We start from the raw sequence: 20252 nt of genomic DNA, 5'->3' as shown, positions 1-20252 counted from the left end.
TTTTCCCTAATCCCTCGTTATTTACTCTTCCCAAAATTAGAGAGCTCCTTGCTCCCAACACAAACATCTCCCTGCTCCCACGTTTGCTTTCTAAGATGGATAAAAATTCCCAAAAAGTGAGTAGAAAATTCAAATTTCGTCTTTATACTTTTGATTTTTGACCTTAATAAAATTTTTAAAACATATCTTCGATTCTGTCTTTTCAAAATTTACACATTGAAAATAAAGTCAACTTTGTTTTAAATCAGAGAATTTGTGTTTTAGCAAGCTCATCTGATCTCTAAGATTGTCTTAGCTCACTATAATCTGATCCCTAGGACCGTATTTTTATAAGATTGCACACTAATCCAATCCTTTGGGATCAGATTAGGGTCCAACCTCCTCAATGGATGCACGTTAATTGAATCTCAAGGATAGGATTAGTGTACAGTCTCATGCTAATTCTATCTCAGGGATCGGATTAGCGTGAGACTACATACTAATTTGATGCACTGCACGCTAATTTAATCCTAAGGACCGGATTAGTGTGAGACTACATGCTAATCCAATCTTTGGGTTGGCATGCCTCAAAGGAGGCTGCACCAAGGGTTAGATTAGCGTGTAGTCTCATGCTAAGATGATCCCTAGGATCAAAATAGCTTGAAATTGAACACCAATCCCATGGTTCAGATTTGTATGCACTCTCATAGGATTGGATTAGTGTGCAAACTCGAGCTAATTTGATCCTAGGGATCGGATTAGAGTGTTGCTCCAAGCAAATCCAATCCCTAGGATTGTATTTGCAAGAAATTTCATGCAAATCCAATCCCAAGGATCAATTTTGCATGAATCCGCGTGCAAATCCAATCCCAAGGTACTCTATGCATAGCTACCTCCTTGCCTCTGCTTTGTCACATCCTCTGTGACAAAATGATCACAAGAGTTGGTCTTTATGCACGTACAAAAGGTCAAGGTGCAATTGGTGTAGAAGATCAAGGTGAAGGTGCAATTGGTGTAGAAGAAAAAGGTGAAGGTGTTGGAGAAAGTTTGGGGGGAATTAGTGCAAAAGCTAAGGGAACTACGTGGGGACACAAAGAGTGGCCATCTTGTGGAGGGAATCCATGGAGATAGAAGCTAGTCAGGTAGGGTAAAGAAAGAGTAAAGAGAGAGAGAGAGAGAGAGAGAGAGAGAGAGAGAGAGAGAGAGAGAGACAGACAGACAAAGAAACATGAAACCAAAAATATTGAGAGGCAGGCTATTATCCTTGAACCAACAATTGAAGTTGAGCCCAAGGCAATGCAATTGTCTTGTGCCAAATTATTCTGATTTGGATAAATAAGACAACACTAAAGTAGAGAGAGAGAGAGAGAGAGCCAAGAAACCAAAAATATTGAGAGGCAAGCTATCATCTTTGAACCACCAAATGAAGTGAATTCAGCCCAAAGCAATGCAATTGTCTTGTGCCAAATTATTCTAATTTGGATAAATAAGACAACACTACACTTGCAATGCAGAATACCATGAGGTGGAAGGGAAGTAGATAGAGGTTACAACATCAAGTAAGCAATGATGTACTGATTGGACAAATGAAGTTTGGATCTTGGATACACCATGTAATTTTATATATATACAAAGAATGCTTGGATGCCCTTAGTTACAAAAATCATGTTGATTCAAATTGCATTTTTGAATATAGAAGAGTGAGAATCACCTATTGCAAAACTTGGTGCAAAAAATAAACATTACATGATATAGAGGAAAGGATTAGACATGCTAATATATGAAACTGTGTACATGGCACAATTCCTAGAACTGGCTAACAAGGTTGACATGCATCCAACATGAAAGGAAAGATGCATAGCTAAAAGTAACAAGGTCACCTGACCACAAAAGAAGAAATTTCTAATCCAAATTATTTTAAGTTTTCAATGCGTGATGTGTCTTAAACTTGAGTCACTTGAGTCTTTCCCCTTTTCTTATGTCCCATATGACAAGATTTCTTGCTATTTAACACCTTAATGTACAAAGAGGAAATGGTTCTCATCCTCCATTAATTTTTGCTCTTTTTTGCATTCTTACCCGAGCACCCCCCACCTCACCCCAAAAACATATCCCCACTGTGCTCCATCCTTGGTTCTTATGTTGGTTTCATTGTTTGTCGTCACACCCTCTTCCAAATTGTAGCTTCAAATATTGACTCCTCTTCCTCATGCTACACGCCCTCCTCCAAGCCATTAACAACTTGAATCACTATGACTTTGATGCTTAGTTTGGCTTCTCATTCCGACATTAACTATGATAGCTGCAGTAGTTGACAATCCTAGATTCTATTGTTGGCTCAATTCTATTGAAGGTTCTTCCAAATCCTAGAGCTCTCCATTGGAACTAGGCTGTCCTTCGAATGAATCTCTCTATTGCTTCTTTGTTTGAGGTTGCCAATGTGTGGCAAAACATGTAAAAATTATTCATGCCCCTGTAACTCTAGAGCTTTTGAGCATTCTTTCTACTATTATTTTTTAACATTCTCTCTACAATTGGAAAACCATGTGATATTTGGATGTGGAAATCTCCTCTCATTATAGTAACTTAACCAATTGTCAACTTTACATCCATGGAGCCCTTTTACAAAATTTGATATCAACTTTACATCCATGTGATCCTTGTAGAATGCTTTTAAATCTCTGTTAGGCCTTCAACTAACGACGACACTTGGATTAACTCTCCTTTGCATCCAATGTTTGCCAAAAGAAAGTTTATTGCTTATCTTATCATGATATTTTGAGATTAGTATATTTTACCTACTTTGATCAAAAGAAATTTACAAAAAAAATAATTCAGTCAAAGTGCTTGGCCTTCTTCCTCCCTTCTACAAATAATCCCTTTACCAGGCAATAATTAGCATGTGCATTGCTATTGTGTTGCCTTCAGCTATAATCTCAACCTTGCAGGTTTCAAGGGCACTTATACAATGGACCTCAGTGTCTTTAGACTAATTCCTTCAGATCCTTCTCCAGACTCCACCTAGCCAAAAGACTCAGACCAGCATCTATGAATAGTGTCACAATATATGTAGCAGCTAAAACTTCTCCAAGCTAAAAGTCTCTAATTGTAGGGGGGTTGCTGGCAAAATGCAGGACAGCATCCTGTAAAATATGCCGGTAGCATCTTTCACAACTTGGAATGAATGATGAACCCTTAGGCACATTCCCTTTGTCAGCCTGTGTATCAAGCCTGTGGATCATACGGGACAACAGAGAGTCCGAAAATTGTAAGACCTCCATATTCTGTCTAGTTGAAGTGCAGTAACCCACCAGAAGAATTTATCAAAAAAAGTATATGCATATATCTCACACACATACCTTTTGCTGGCTAATACTGGCTTGATTTTACTGACTTTTATTTTTTTAAAATTATGCTCCTCGTAAATCCAAAAAGTTAATATCACTTTGAAGGAGCCTGCTGTGTGGCAATCAAAAGCGCATTGAGCATCACCTGAACTGCAGCCTCATATACCATACTGCAGTAATGCATACCATCGGATGTGCACCCAATACCACACCCCTTACTCAACTGACGGAGATCTAACAATGTTAGAGGACCTTCAGGCTGCAAGAGCTTGCTGTTCCTCAACTCATTGTCATATTGTGCACAAAGATCTCCCGTGAGCTTATCCCGCTTTTCTTGCGTGTTTAAAATGGGATTTATCAGCTCGGGGATGTTCAGCCAAAACATTTGAGGCACCCCTGTCCTACTTGCACCCATTGGGCGAACTTTGAAATAAGAAGATGCAGGGAATAGAGAATAAACTGATTTCCGCAGGTTTTTAAGAAAGTCCGAGTAATCTGAAGCATTCGTTACATGAAGCTGGTGCCACAACCCATCTCCCATGATAAGTACATCAGGATAAACGTGATTGTGTCTCAGATCGCCAACCAGGTCCGTAAGATTGCTAACGTAAGGGGCCCAGATGAAGTCCAACTTCATATGGTGCCTCCTCACAGTGTAATTGCTGTGGCGTTTAAACAGTTCCTCTCGGACAAAATCAGGAGACCATAGAAGGTGGTCCAGCAAAGAGAGTACAAAAAGGCGAGCCTGGGAGTCCCCTGCAATCATAATCCAGGACCCCTTGAGTAATTGCAAAGCATCAGTCCTGTTGACCTTCTGAAAGCTGCAGGTCGTCAAAACATTCTCTTTCCACGACCATAGCCTGGTACTGATACAAGGATCTGAGGCATTTCGAGTAACAAAAAGATATTCTTCATCTTCCCAATGAGCATTCTCACCTTCCCATTTCATGTCGTGTAGAAGGGAGACGCAATGTGACCGAGTGCTCAGGCTCCTGTTTAAGGAATCATGAAACCCCGAAATGGACCACTCGGGCCTAAATGGTGAGAAGAGTGAAGACATAGAGGGAAAGTAAGGAGCTACATGAACTGAAACAGCAAGAGTGATGAATAGAGCAACACTGAAGAAGAGTAGTCGATTCCGGGTAAGATGCCAACCAGCCATGCCAAGAGGTAGAAATACCACTACAAACGCTGCAAGCAGCCCAGCCTGAACAGCCATTCCCATTGCTTCAGCCTTTATTTCTCCAGAATAACATCCTCCATGAAACTTATACGTTTCAAGATGCTTATTAAAGTATGCTTATCTGGCAATCACGGGAGTGGACAACCACTGTCAAATTGAAAAAGAAGCATGGCCAATTTGCAGGCTGTGTGAATCACAGAACGGAATAGAGATGCCAGTGAGGGAGGCAAACAAACATGGGCCTACCTGTGAAAATCATCCAAGCAAGGCGAGCACCTAGAGATGACAATTGCTGGTGGGTGAATGTGGCAAGGCATTGCTGTTGCTGGTACCCCTGCAACAAAAGATCTACTTTCAGAGATTGATATTTTGCATGAGAACTCCATGCATGTTCTCATTTGAGAAATTTGAGTTCTTGTCAAACACTGAATTCCTACCCAAGCCTCTTTCACACCCAACCTTGGCAATATAAAATTTCTCGTAGGCTCATAAATGAAAAACTTCATTACACACGTACATATCCACATACCCACACATACTTGAGCATCCATGCATACAAAGGTCTTCGTACTGGGTTTCTGTCAGCACTCCAGAGATGAAGGGCAGACTTGAAGGCTAGCACTAAAGGAGAAGGCTAGTCAAAAGTAGTCTATGTTCTTTTCATTCAATCTACAACTGCTAGTAAAGATCAAACAATATCATTTTAGTCTTTCCGAAACGAGCATTTCTAGGCAAAATATGCTTGGACAAACTAGATCATAGGGCCATGCACCACTTAAGATGGAAAGAATTTATCACAATATCAGCAAGTCACAACATGGACGAAAACTTCACAAGGTGAAATTTGTGTGTTCGTTAATACGGCAACAACATATATCTAGATAAATCCAAGGATAAGCCGCAATTCATCTTCCGAAAACACGCCACATAGTGCAGTTTCAGAATCATGACAGTCATAAACCATAAACTCCATCACGCATAGAAAGGAATAGCTATTATGACATCTCCACTGGTGTCATCAGTTGCCCAACGATGGGTGTAGACCATAGTATAAACATATATGCTCTCACACATACATATGCACATACCCACACATACTTGAGCATTAATTTATACAAAGATCTTTGAACTGGGTTTCTGTCAGCCCATAGTATATGACATGATAGAAACTCTTCCAATCAGTAGCTCAAAATTTGATCCAAAAGTGCCCCCATCTTGAATGGTATGTTGGAAAAGGGTAGCACCTGCCTGTGAGCCCCATCAGGGCACATTAGCCCTGCCCATGGGTATTTTGTTTAGGTGTTACTATGCCCTCTTTTGGGGGCGGGCACCTAGGGAGGGAATCCTTATTTTGTTAGTTTGTGACAATTGGTGCAGCATGAGCTGCAGGAAGCTGCCGTACAGCAGCCCCCTCTGACCCTGCAATGGGACCCTTAAATAGTCTGTAGGCTGATCAGCCGACAGACCTACCTCCTGGCTGGCAATCGGCCAGTTCAGCGGCTGTCCAGCCCCTATACAAACCTCTTCCTCCCCAGCCTCTGCAGTACAGTTCCCCCCCACTTCCTGTATTTGTTCCCCCTCTTCCTGAGGCGCACGGAGTAGGAGTCTGGTGCTGCAGAGGTTCCTTCACCTTCTTGGAACCCTACAGTGACTGTTAAGGTTCACTATTTTGAATGCTGCAATATAATCACAGTTCAGTTTACTGTGGGTTTCTCTGAGTTGTTTACAGAAGTTGAATCTGTGTAGTGATGGGTTGTGCGCTTTATATCCCGGGCAAGTCTTTCTGTCTGTTTTTCTTCATGGTATCAAAGCGCAAGGTGTTCACATAGCACTCAGTTCAGCCAGTTTCTCAAAGCTAGCTCCTCTCTTCTCTTTGGAGCCCCGTGAGGATTATAGGATCTTTCTTGTGGCAGATATGGCATCATCACTTGCAGATCAAAATTTACAGAAGCAAGCAAGCTTGATGAAATGACTATCCATTGTCGAAGTTCAAGATAAAGGCTTGGCTCATAGCCAGGCAACTATGAAAGGTGGTGATAGGCAAGCAGATGCCCCCAGCCTCTACTTTCATTACTCTGAAAGAGAAGATCCTCAACTCTTAAGGTGAGGATGACGACGAGATAAAAGATTGGCAAGAGAAGGATGCGCAAGGCTGGTTATTATCGCAATGATAGTAGCAGACAGCATGATTCAACTTATTCACATGGCTACAACCATGAAGACAGTAGCAGACAGCATGATTCCACTTATTCACATGGCTACAACTGTGGCAGAGGTGTGGATGATCCTTCAGGACCAATATGAGACCAAGATTTTCACCTGTGCAGTCAACCTTCAATGAAGCTTCTCTCTCTATGGCCAGTGTCAGATCATATCACAAAAGTCAAAGAGGTTCCGGATCAATTAGCTGCAGTCAGCACCAAGGTTAAATCTCAATAGCTAGCCGAAATGTGATTGAATAGACTCCCTCGTACGTACCAGTGTTTCGTCACAATACATACTGGTGGTGAGAGAAGTAAGTGAGTTCTTGTTGATTTAAGAAGAGAAGAGGCAGAAATTGTCTAGCAGGGTGGATGACGTTACATTGGTGGCCCAAGGGAAGGGCAAGTTCTCAAAGAACAAACAAAGGATGGAAAGTGCACAAGAGGTTCCACTTCAAAGAATCGTCAAACAACGCATAAGAAGCAGGTGAAGTGCTTCTCCTATCAGAAACTCCAGCATTATGCCAAAAGGAGGAAGCAGACTACACAAAGAAGTTTAATTCGACTCTGGCAAAGCCAAAGGAAGAGCCCATGAACGTTGCCAAGGATGAGTCATCTTCGCATAGATCCACGAGGTGGCACTTGTATCTACCTCAGAGGATCCATGGTGCATTGACAGTGGAGCTACTTGAAGGAGTGGTTCTCGCATCTTGCACCTGTACCTCATGAGTTACCTATCATCCTCAGTGATAATTCAAAATGTTTTGTAAAAAGGAGAGACTTTGTTCCTTTCTCTTACTCATGATGGTGTCCGTAAAACTCTCTGATTTTTTGAATGTGCGAACTCTTGCAAAGGATCTCCCTTCAATTCATAGTTACCAGCCGAAACGGAAATGGAAGAAACGGAGTTTCCGGGCCCCGCCGAAACGGAAACGGAAGAAACGGCAATATGATACAATTTATGTATAAAAATTTATTTTTTATGCATAATATAATTATCAATAGAGTGCAAATCATACATAATACAAATTACAATTATCTATACTTGAAGGCTGAAGCTTCAGCCTTCAAGCATCAATGCATCATTCATGATTCATGCCTCTATGATATCCAAATTCTTGAATGATGCTTCAATAATCTGAAATCAACATGTATCATGAGTCATGACTAACAAGTTTGGCATTACAAGAATCTGAAATTTAGAAGTTTGAAGTACTTTAAAGTTTAAACTTAGCACACAAGTTGAAACTTGAAACTTGAAACTTGAAACTTGAAAGTATTCAATGTCCAGACTCCATAGATGATCATGATTCATGATCCACAAATTTCATGATCATGACTCATGACTCATGAGTCATGCAAGACTCAAAATAAAAGCACCCATGGATGATATAAAAAAAAGCAGCAGGACTACTGATCATCTGCATCATCCATGGACTCCTCGTCATCGTCATCCTCTGCGTCCTCAGATAAGCTTGAGGCATCTGTGTCACTGTCTGAAGAAGAATCATCAACATCAGGATCAGGACCATCGGGTGCAACTGAAGTACTAGCACCATCTCCAGATGGTTGAGTGTATGATCGTGTGTGGTGTGCTGGTGCTGACAGCTCCTCATACAACATGGTGTATATGTCCAGCTCCTCCCGTGGGATATCTGGTATGGCCTTCATCTTCTCCATGTCCACCTTGTCTACATTCACTTGGCGAGGTTCGGGACAGCCGGCGGTGAACTCAAGGAGACGGAGGTTGCAATGACAAAACACCAACCGCTCCAATTGAGCCGTGCTCAATCTGTTCCTCTTCTTTGTGTGAAAGAGGGCCCAAGTGCTCCAGTTCCTCTCACAAGGACCGGAACTGCAGTCCTGTGAGAGAACACGTATAGCAAGGCGTTCTGCCATAAGCCAATTAAGCCGAGATAAGTATCAGGAACTTGATAACTTGAAACATATTTGTAGTAGATAAAACTTCAAATCACTTAACGACTAAGCTCCAACTAGTGGCGTTGGAACTTGTCTCTTAGACTCTTACCAAAGTAGGAGTACAGTTGCCATATTTCTCCCACCAGGAGACAAGTTGCAACTGTGTCTCTCGGAGCCTAGCCGTAGGTCGACCAAAGGAGAGGCTGTGATTGCGGAACAATAGAAGTTCATCCTCCATTCTTCGTTGCATCTCCAAGTCACCACTCGTCCAATTTTGTAGATACTGTTGCATCCCCTCCTCCAACTCGTCATTCTCATATTGCTCTTAACTGCGCCAGAGCAGATGCAATACATGTGCCACCGCATGGATTGGGCGGTGGAACCAATTCCACCGCTTATTCCATATAGCACGGATGGACTCAACCCTAAATCATGCCACAAGAAATTAGAATGCATTATGCATGCAAAATTCATAGACTATAGATAATAGTACATACATAATATATATCTGAAAATTCCAGGCTTCATGATAACAAATTGCCATTTAGTAACTGCAATAATTATACATATTACAAAAGTAAAAAGTCTTACTTATCAGGCGATAGGGAAGTGTTTCTGTTGAGGGCCTCTCCAATCTTGTCCATAAACTCGTACAAGAGCAATGTGCTTCCCTCCATGTCTGTGATGCGAAGCACCGTGTAGATAGGATTAATCGATTTGATTAATGCCTCCGCCTGATTCCACCAAGACTCATCCATGATCATGCGAAAAAATTTGATAGACTTTGCTTGGCCTCTATCATCCCAATCTCCCCACTCCCGAGACACAACCGTGCGCAACAAGCCCTGGCGCACTCGCACAAGCCTCTCCACCACTATGAACATGTAAGCAAACCTTGTGGCTGGAGGTTTCAATAGCTCAAGGTCACTGTAAGCCCGATAGATGCTGAGGACTTTGGGTCTCTTCGTGACAAACTTCACGATACTGCGGGCTGTGGAGAAGATGGCATCAATCCAAGGTATCTTCCCTAGGTCCTCGATCAAAAGATCAAGGCAATGTGAGGCACAGGGTGTCCACACAATCTTAGGGAACTCATCTTCTAACATGGCACCCATTGACACACAATTGCTGCCATTATCTGTCACCACCTGCACCACATACTCAACACCTATCTCCATAATGGCTGCCCGTAAATGCTCCCAAATATACAGCCCTGTAATCACTGTACCTGCAGTGGAAGCGTCTATGGCTCTCAAGAACATGGTTCCCTTGCAAGAAGACACTAAAATATTGTACACATTCCTCTTGCGTGCATCTGACCATCCATCGCATAAGAGTGTGCATCCATATTTTTTCCAAGTTTCTTTCAAGGGCTTCATTTGGTCTTCCACACATTCCCTCTCTCTTCTTAGCTCTCTTGTCCGCAAGGCCTCATATGTAGGCCCTTCCCATTCATACCCAATGCGGCTTACGGCTCTCATGGCCTTCCTCCATCGTGTAGTCTTCGCCACATGAAAGGGTATTGCACACTGTATGAAGAGCTTTGTGAGCTCACTAGTGGCCTCCTTCACTGCTTGCTTTTGCAAGCGCGCTTGAATGCTAGACCTTTGCAGCGATCCTCTTTTCCCCTCACTAGCATCCACACTAATTGATCCATGTGGCAAGGGTGTTCTTGTGGCACTAGGACCCGCGCTCGATCTAGTTGATGCCCCTCTACTTCTCTTTGCAGAACCCAATGTGCTGGCATCATCCAATGGCTCAGTGTCAGCAGCCTCTTCTTCATCTTGCAGCCCTTATCCTCCACTTTTTGCAGCCAAGGCTGCCATACGCACACGCTTCCATTCTGTTAGGCCACCTTTCACTGGAGTAGGCACGAACTCACAAGGTCCTACATCCTTGCTGGGAACACTTGCTAGATGGTCTTTCACCCGTGTGACAGACCCCGTTTTGCTTATGCCGCAATAGTTGCATCTCCACTTCTTGGAGCCACCGCCTCCTTTATAACTATCCAGGAGGGAGACATGGACCCAATAAGCATCTCTCGGCATTGAGGAGGATGGAGAGGTGAGAAGGAGGATGGAGAGGTGACAGGTCACAAGTGAGAAAGGATGGGAGGTAGACCGTAGAAGGAGGATGGAGAGATAGAGGTAAAAGAGGATGGAGAGGATGGAGAGGTAGAAGTGAAGGAGGATGGAGAGGAGGAGGATGGAGAGGTAGAAGTAAGATTAAAGAGAGGATGGAGAGAAGAAGGATGGAGGGATGGAGTCAGGAGAGCAGGCTGCCAAGCTGCAGGCTGCAGCTTGCAGGATGGAGAAGATGGAGCAAAGGATGAAGAGGATGGAGGTCCAAGAGCAAAGGATGGAGGTCCGAGGGATGGAGAGAGCTTGAAGAAGGTGGAGAGAGGAGCAAGGATGCACAAGAGGAGTGGAACGGGCGGGAGGCGGCGAAAGATGAAGAGAGGCGGCCGAAATCCCGTTTTTAGGGTTTGGGGAAAAAGCAGGGTGTACGAAACGGCGTTTCTTGATGAAACGCCGTTTCTGTTTCGTTGTTTCCGTTTCTGCCCACGAAACGGGCGTTTCGTGCAACTATGCTTCAATTTCATCCATGACCCAGAACCATAGTTGCCAGGAGTTTCTGAAACGGGAGGTTTCAAACGGGTTTCATACGTTTGAAACCGGTTTTGAAAAATGAATGAAACGGGTTTCATTCGGAATGTGAAAATATGTGCATTTATACCTAGGGTACGCATCATGCCATATACAAAAATGTGCAAATAAAGATTGTAAGTGACTCCATAGTGCATACATGATACAAAAAACATACATATCAAGTATGAGCACCATACATACTGAATCCTAATCATACAAAAAGCTAGAGTCATCAATGATCATACATACTAGAGTACTCAATGATCATCATCACACATACATACTGAATGATCATACATACTGAATCCTGATCATACTGATCATACATACTTCACTACTGATCATTAAAAAAACTAGAATCATCAATGATCTTCCCAAGACCTCCATGGACCATGAAGGTAAAATGGTCAAACTACAAATGGAATCCAAAGATCTTGAATCCTCCTAGTACTGTCTATCAATAATTGGGGCTGTATGAAACAGGTTTCATACGTATGAAACGTGTAAACGTTTCATACGGGTTTCATACTTGTATGAAACGCGTTTCATATGCAACTATGCCCAGAACAACATGGAAGGTGGAGTTTGATGACAAGTAGGTCTTAGTCATATATCACCACAGCAATGACAGTGTCTCTCAAGGGATTAAGGCGGTCATCTATACCGTTCATACATTTTTTGCTCATGATTGGGATTCAGTGAGCACATTGTGGCCAAAGCATTTTGGGCATATACCACTCACCACATTGGCAGGCATGCTTTAGAAGAATATGGTGATAGGACTTCCCAAGCTTCACCCACATTCTTCTATTTGCACAGCCTGCTTTGAGGGTAAGAAACACCGGGAGCACTTTCTGCAAAACCAGAACGGAGCACCACACCTTCAGAGCTACTTCACTCAAACTTGTGTGGACACATGTCCACAAGATCCTTTGGTGTCAGTGTGTATTCTCCTACATTTATAGACAACCATTGCCGGAAGGTGTGGCTATATTTCCTAACTCTTGGCTCTGCAATGGAGGCACTATCTGGGCGGGCCTGCTACTACGAGGTGCTGTCATTGGCTTTTCGTCATTGAAGATAACATCTCTGCTCACCCGACCTCCTTCGTAGTTGGATCATACAGCTTGTATCCCTTGGTCTCCATGCTGTATCCGATGAAGATACATTCCCTTGACTTTGAGAAACAAGCCTCCTTTACTCTGGTCTTCGTTCTATTGATGAGGTGGACTGCAGTCTGAACGGCCTCAGCCCAGTGAATCCTTTGCCTTCATCATGCTCCTTGCCCATTTTGTTGAGGGGTGAGGGAAACTCTCATCTGAGTCTTAATCCTCCTTTGCTTGTAAACACCAAGAAACATATTCTCCACGCCTATCAGTGTGAAGAGTCTTCAATTGGTGTCTACTCTCCCTCTCCTCCATTTGCAGAATGCCAAGAAATCCTTGCCAACATATTCTCCATCTCTGTCAGCGCAAAGAGTCTCCAATCATGGCCGTTCTCCTGCTCCACCTCTGCAGACTGCTACCCACTCTTTGAATTTCCCAAAGGCATTGACTTTGGCCAAGTGACATGTCCCCCCCAACAAGAACAACTAGCCCACAAGATCATGCACTATATGAATATAGATATGTCCAAAGACAGGACCAAAAGATGAATACAAAAGGTAAATCACAGCCTACACCACGTGGATAGTGGGATGCTGTTTCACTCGTGCTAGATGTGAGGCAGCAGGTGTTGCCCTTGTGTAGCTACCTTCAGTCGCTTAGGGAGGAACCCAAGAACCTGTCTTCTCCGCTACCCTTCTGCCTTAGGTGCTATGCTCCAAAGTTAGCTCTACACAGGTGTCTAAGGCCTGCTGTAAAGTCTCTGACTGCTGCTAGTGCCTTTGTTGCACCCAGCTGCTGCCAAAGTCCGTGCCTGGATTGCACATTGCAATGGCTGTAATGACCTGCTGAAACGATATGCTTACTGCGCACTGCTAGTGCCTTGAATACACCCTGCTATGGCAGCACATTGAACTGCTTTCTGCCATATCTAGTGCCTGAATTGCACCCTGGGCAGTGGACCCATATGCCATGAGCAGCCCCAGGAGCAAGCCAAAGACAGGTGCAATTTGGAAGATGGATTGTTTGGGATCAATCAAGGAAGCCTCATTAATTTTTATGTGAATTGAAATCAAGGTACAGGATTAAAAGAAACGCACATACATGGTCAAGAATGCAAGCAGAAGATTGTTATGAGAAAAGGAAGAATTTATGGGATCGAGATACCGTAGCACGGATGGGAGGCAGGCAACAATCCTACTTAAAAGAGTTTAGATGGTCAGAGCAGAGAGACTTATTTCCTGTCCCAGTTTTTGAGGCTTACTCTGTGGATGTTTTTGAACACTTTAACAAAAAATGGCACAGGAGGGATGCACACAAGTTGTGGAGGGCAAGGTTTGAAAGAATATGGGTAAAATCAATCCCTGAAAAACAGTCATTTCTTCTGCGGATAATTCTACACAAAGCTGTATGGACAGTACACAAAGCTGTATGGACAGCAAGCAGGGCAGGGGGACGAGAAGTGCAGAATGTGTTTCAGAAATCCCCCATTTGTTTAGAGATAGTCAGGATTAGAATTTGCTCTTTTCCTTTTAACTATGCCTACATACTTCTTGGTGATATTCCTAACAGGATGAGAGAGGATTGGACTTATCTCAGGAGCTATGTTTTATGGGATATTTGGTTGCAGAGAAATTCTAACCTTTTTCTTAGTGGTTGAAAACAGGAGCGCACTGATAATCTATACTTTGGTGCATCAGATCCTCAAAAAGGACGTTTGTTCGGCGAGGGAACATCTGGGACACTTGGTAACTTACTTGCCAACGTCATTGAATCATGTTACCTGAGAACTTAGTTGCTGCGGTACCCCAGGAAGCAGTGGGGCATCCAACCACTACCTCTTGGACTGTTTCTGCCTCACTCCAGGAAACTCCTCTCAACCTCCAGTGCCAAAGACTGAAGATGTTGACCTCTGTAGTACTTTGTTGATGATTGTGATGTGGGATGGTTAAAAAGTGGAACTGTCTCTAGCTGAAGTACTCTCAAAATCTCACCCACTTTTGTATATGGGTTAGAGAAAAAAAAAATGTAAACACAGCATTTTTTACATTATTATATAAACCCACAATCCGCGCCCCCAAAAAAAAAGAAAAGAAAAAAGAGAAGATCCCCATGCTGTCAGCAGACCCAGGAGCAAGCCAAAGATCAGATGAAATTTGAAAGATGGATTGTTTGGACACCCACAAGAAGCCTCATAAATTTTTGTGCAAGTTCGATTTTTTTAGGGGCATGGTTTGTGTCCTAGAAAATAAGAGAAATTTGACTTTTGGGTAAAATACTAAGGGATTATATATATATAAAGGTAACCCGTCTCACAATGGCTCTCTGGCGCAAGGCTGTAAAGTAACTACCAGCTGTCCTGCCCTGCAATCTTGCTAACAGGCTTCCCGATCCCACCTAAGCTATGGGATGGCTTGATGGCATGAGACACTACTTTTGCCAAGAAATTTAAATGTGACATTCAATAATGTGCTTCGGGCTTTCTCTTAGATGGAACAACATTGTTTACCTTGCTTCCACTTCAAGTAGACCTTTTCTCCCTTCTTGCTGGTGGTAAACATCCACAATCCAACAGTCAAGCACAGGCAGTTCCAGGAGTGTGGAATCAATGAGAGCGTGAGATTTGAGCCTCAAGATCGAACACCAGGTCCATCAGAGGTTGCGCCCGTACGCTACCGTTGTGAACGCGTCAGTTCTTCCGCAAATCCCAACCTACCTCCAAGAAATCAACGATTACCCCTCTTGTAAGGCAGATCGCTAGCTAGCTATCTATGGTCGATGATGTTTCGCTGTTTTATCAAATTGACAAATGTAGAGCTAAGAGAGAGAAGCCATACCTGAACCCATCAGAGATAGCACGAATCCAAATTGTGGTGGGAGACCTCTTAAAGCGGCAGTGGCAAACAATTTGAAGCCCTCCTTCCGATCTCCGCAAGGAAAATTGTACCTTTCTCGTATCACAAACCGCTCTGCTAGAATCCGAAGTCCACTCTAACAGCTGATAATTGCATCAACTGCGACGATCTAGAGCTCTAGCAAATTGACAACAGGTTGGCCGATCAGCGACCAACCGATTAATTTTTAGATTGGCAGAGTTTAAGTCTGTATAGGTTAGTAGTTGAGTTAGTTGATCGGTCCCATCCATTTCCTCTCCGGCTGGAGCTCTTGTAGATTTGCATCTCGGTCGTTTTTCACTTTATGATTGCTATGTATAATATAAAGGGGTGTTTTCATGGGAAAAACAAATTCCCCACATTGAATGTCATAACTAGGTTGCACTAGGCAGCCTTTCCCTCATCGAGCACCTAACTTTTTTTTTTTGGGGCAAAAACTATAGCCGGCAGCGCAGGGTCAGTCCCCTACAAGACCCTCACAAAACTTGGCCCACCATGGGGCAGAGCCCTGGGCCTACGCTCGAAGAGCAAGCTACACCTCTACCACAAAACTCATACTCACCCCTGCAAGATTAAATAGATATCAGATCTCGGTTCTCACAACGACATCAGAATCACATAAAATCATTGATAAGTCAGTCCATAAAGTTTTAACTAGACCCAGGACCTGGGATTCCCTCCAACCCACAATTGACTTATCTCCAAACGTTGCACGATTGCGGACTGGCCAAATGGCATAACACACAGTGCCTCGGCCAGGCTGCAGCAACCGTAAACGAGTAGCCAGAAGGGTTACCCAAAAGAGTGAGCTTCCAATTCGCACCTATGACCAATCTAATCATTACTCCCGAATCCCAAACAGCCTTTTCAATCTTTAGCCACACCCTTTCAATGATGACCAGGCACTTCCACATTAGATGTTGCAATACCTCTAGAGAACTCCCACATAACGCGTAGAGAGGGTTGATATTGAACCTCTTGGCCAGTTGCCTCTCACTGACAGCCAATGATGCAAAATCTTCCAAAGGATGAATGAAATTTTACTTATCCATGCCGACAGCCCTTCCAGATGTCCTTCAACAGCTTATCCCACCAGGCCCGTGAACGACGTAGCCCCCATTTCTTATTGAAGTCCACTGGAGGACTTAAATCCTCAACAAGGCATCTATAAATGACTTTTGCGAAGATTTTCCTAAGTTGCACCCTCCCCATGTGCCAGTGAAGCAATTTTCTTTCCACCGCCAGAATGCAATTAAAGGGCCATTGATCATCACGCAACCTTTATATTGCATGGAGAGAGGTTATTTCATTGACTGTAAGCAAGAACAAGTAGCTAATGTCTCCCAACGGCATCCAAGTGCCTTTATCCGGATCCCATATCTGATGCCATTTGCATAGGCCTTTCTTAAACATGCTCCTTGCACAACGTATATTCAGCCAGGCCAAAGATTTGCCATTACAACAAACCGCTTTACTCTACCACACACTTCCCCTAATTTGGCATCCCCCCTCAAACCTCCCATGCTTTTCCACAAATATTTACCAACTACCTTCTAGGCATTTACCAATGCACGAATCATCTCGGACCCACAAATTACTGCTGGAAAGTTAGAGAACAACCAAGGCAGCTCCCTCCAAACCCCAACTTTGTAGTTCAAATCATACTCAATAAACCACTGATGATCTCCACCCATGGCAAGCCACCGCGGAACAACTTAGGTAGCCACTTACTGACCAAATAAATATTTTTTAGTGTGGGATCAGGAATAAACTTCGGAAGTTTTAGCACCTCTCATGGAACTTAGTGCATCCGTTTACTTCTACCATCCTCAACCCAAAGAAAGGCCCAAATACATCTCTCAATTTAAAGCCATTGGTTATGAGAAAAGTCATAAATTGAAGCCACATACGTCAGCATTGCAGATAGCACGTGTTTGATAACTAGTGCCCTTGCATTCCAACCAAGACTAAGGCCATACCATGCTTTGAGGTTAGATTTAGTTCTCTCTGGAAACCATTCAAACCTCTAGAATTGGGATATCCCTAGCCCCAAGGGAGCCCCCAAGTATCTGATAACTTCACCTTGGCCAATCCACTGCACCGGCATTGAGACAATTCCCAATGGCAAATCCTCCATCGAGATCCTGATTGCAAATGACTTTTGCCAACTACACACATAACAAGATGCTAGGCAGAAAGAAGATAAAATCTTTATCAAAGTATTGACACAATTAGCACTCTCTTTACAAAAGGATAGCAGGTCGTAGGTGAGCATCTGGACACTAAGATGACCGCCATCAGGCAGGCGAAGGCCTTCCAAGATACCAGAGAGCACAACTTGCTTCAAACTGTAAATTAGAGGCACTGAAGAGACAGCAAACAGCAAAGGGGTGATTGGACAACCTTGATGTATAGTTCTCCTCAAGTGGAAGCTACCAACTATACCCCCATTCAACCACAATGCTTTAGATGCATTCCCAAATAGCATGGTGACCTTCCAAACCCCAACTTCATAAGCATTTCTTCTATAAAATCCCAGCGGATCCTATCGTATGCCTTGTCGAGGTCTATCCCAAAAACAATGCACTTCTGGTTGGTGGCACAAGCATAGGCCAACGTAGTACTGACATTAAGAATATTGTCAAATATAGCTCTCCCTTTCACAAAGCCAACTTGTTCCTTGTCAACTACTTGATTACATATCTCCCTAATCCTAGGAGCAAGAGCCTTAGACACTATTTTATATGAGGAATTCAACATTGTGATCAGCCTCCAATCACCCACTTGGTTCATGTTAGGTCTCTTCGGGGAGCAATTTGACAAGACCTATGTTTACATCAGGAGAGAATGAGCCTTTAGCCACTATGGCATTTGCCATGCTCTCTAAGTCATCCCCCAATATGTCCCAAAAAGCAAATGAAAAATTATGTAGATAAACCATCAGACCCGGGAGCCGTGTCTCTCTTCATCTTCTTCAAGGCTTTCCACAACTCGGGCAGAGAAAATTCAGCAACCAACAGCACTCTCTGTGCATCAAAAATTCATTGGTTGAGGCCATCCAAAGTTTACTCAAAACCCCCTTCCACTAATCATCCTGAACCGCCGTAGCCCCTACTATGCTACTGAGATGTTTTCAAAAAATGTGGGCAATGTGCCAATATTACAATCCTGCCAGTCGAGTCTTGCACTCTATCAATTGTATCATGCTGCCTTTTCCTCTTCAGGGCATGAAAGAAAACTTTAGTCACCTGACTTGTCCATATTGTTTGTGAGTTGGAGCCCAACAAATACATGAATAAGGTGATGCTCCCAAGAGCTCATAATTGATCCTCATTGCAGTCTACACAATATTGTCACATGGACTATATTCATATGAATAAAGGTGTCAATATCTTTTGATCTTGCATCCATCTCCGATTTCCTTGATCAGTCACATCAACAAAATGCACCAAAAGAGAGGAATGTTGTAAGAATTGAGATTGAAAACAAACAATTTTGAATGGACGAGCAATTGAAAATATTTGTATGATAATCTATCATATATAATTATTATAACCACACTTGGCCACCCCTTGGCACACACTTGGCCAACCTTATGGCACAAACAAAGACATGCCTTTGGCTGACATCATCATTAGACGATTGCTACACAAATCCCATGACCTTACTGGTGATTGTTTGATATGATTCTCTTTTGCCTTTGCTGGCAAGGAGGAGTCTTCTTGGGATTCTTCATGAACTGGCTAAGCACACCAACTACATATGATATGTCTGGCCTGGTGATAGTCAAATAGATCAAGCTGCCAATGAGTTGTCTATATTATAGAAGATTTGAAGCTGGAGAAGTGTCAAGTGGTGACAACTTGATTTTGCATTCTATAACTGTATCCACTATGTCAAGAACCTTTTCTTTGCCTTTACTCTAAGTGGTCATTGTGGACTGCATACTATCTGACTCTGCAAGCAAAGAAATCTGATGTATCACTAGCACTGCTAGCTGAGGGAAACTATAGTCGGTGGACTATCAAAGTATGATGAAGCATAATCAACTTTTGCTTGATTGGATTATAGAGTCAGTATCCCTTCGACTCTGTAGCATATCCAAGAAAAATAGATTTGACATCAAGTTTAGCCCGAAGATGAGCATAAGAAAGAGAGCTAAATACTCTCAAGTGACCAATAGAGGGCTTAGTTCCTGTGAATGCCTCTTTTGGTGTTATGTCTTGCAATGAAGCAATGGGACTCTTGTTCATCAAGTACACAGCTATGTCACATGCCTCGGCCCGATACTATCTTGGAACATTCTTTTCATCGAGCTTGCATCTAGAGGACTCTACAATCACCTTGTCCTTTTGTTCACCAATCCCATTTTGCTGAGGGGTATACTTGCATGTGAACTGACATGTGATCCATCTTGTATGCAAAAGGCATTGAACTCTATGGACTTGTATTCACCTCCATTGTCACAATGGATGTACTTGCCAGTCTACTTTTCTACCAAGGCTTTGAAGTCTTTGAAAGTCTTAAATGCATCATACTTCTATTTCACAAAGTAGATCCAAGTCTTCTGTGTGTAATCATCGATGAAGGTCATGAAATACAAAGCCTTGCCAAGAGATAGTATAGTAGTTGGACCCATAGACCTGAATGAATGATCTGAAGGTACTTTGAGTCGAAGATGGTGGAAAGGGCTCTCTATGTTGCTTACCCATGCAACAAGCCTCACATACATCTTTTTGAAAGTACAACTGTGGAAGCCCTTGTACTATGTTTGTCTTTTTTATGGCTACAAGACTTCTGAAGTTGAGGTGACCATACCTCTTATGCCACAATGTACTCAAATAGGCTTCCTGGTTCTGATGATGAGCTACTAGGGCTCTTTGGATCGGAATGATAGAAGAAATCTTGAATATTCTTTCAATGTGATGCCCTAAGCAATGATGGATTCGAGACTCTTGAGCACAGTGCATCCATACT

At 43.0% G+C, this 20252-nt stretch overlaps 1 protein-coding gene across 3 annotated transcripts; it reads right to left on the bottom strand.

Annotated features, from left to right (window-relative positions):
* Window positions 1-2754: 2754 nt before the first annotated feature.
* On the bottom strand, window positions 2755-15532 carry LOC147886141 (Pmr5/Cas1p GDSL/SGNH-like acyl-esterase family protein). 3 transcript variants are annotated; one of them, XR_015543366.1, is made up of 5 exons: window positions 15219-15532; window positions 14891-15093; window positions 4756-4843; window positions 3339-4630; window positions 2756-3210 (listed from the first exon to the last, which is right to left on the bottom strand). XR_015543366.1 is itself a non-coding variant. In XM_087395999.1 (4 exons), the coding sequence occupies exon 4, from the start codon at window positions 4549-4551 to the stop codon at window positions 3421-3423; it is 1131 nt and encodes a 376-aa protein (XP_087252125.1). In that variant the 5' UTR covers window positions 4552-4630; window positions 4756-4843; window positions 14891-15093; window positions 15219-15532; the 3' UTR covers window positions 2755-3420. The 3 variants fall into 3 exon arrangements, 1 of the variants encoding a protein (XP_087252125.1); XM_087395999.1 differs by having other exon boundaries at window positions 2755-4630; XR_015543367.1 differs by lacking the exon at window positions 14891-15093.
* Between the last annotated feature and the right edge of the window lie 4720 nt (window positions 15533-20252).

Source organism: Dipteris shenzhenensis, chromosome 24 (genome assembly GCF_047967505.1).
Source record: "Dipteris shenzhenensis isolate YYH24624 ecotype China chromosome 24, Dip_SZ_1.0, whole genome shotgun sequence".
NCBI classification, from domain to species: Eukaryota; Viridiplantae; Streptophyta; class Polypodiopsida; order Gleicheniales; family Dipteridaceae; genus Dipteris; species Dipteris shenzhenensis.
Note: the sequence above shows the minus strand (reverse complement) of the source record. Positions and strands in the feature narration are given on the sequence as shown.

What these genes read in the sequence shown, in the direction of transcription:
- LOC147886141 (XM_087395999.1), bottom strand. Translation starts at nt 4,551, where the DNA reads ATGGGAATGGCTGTTCAGGCTGGGCTGCTTGCAGCGTTTGTAGTGGTA.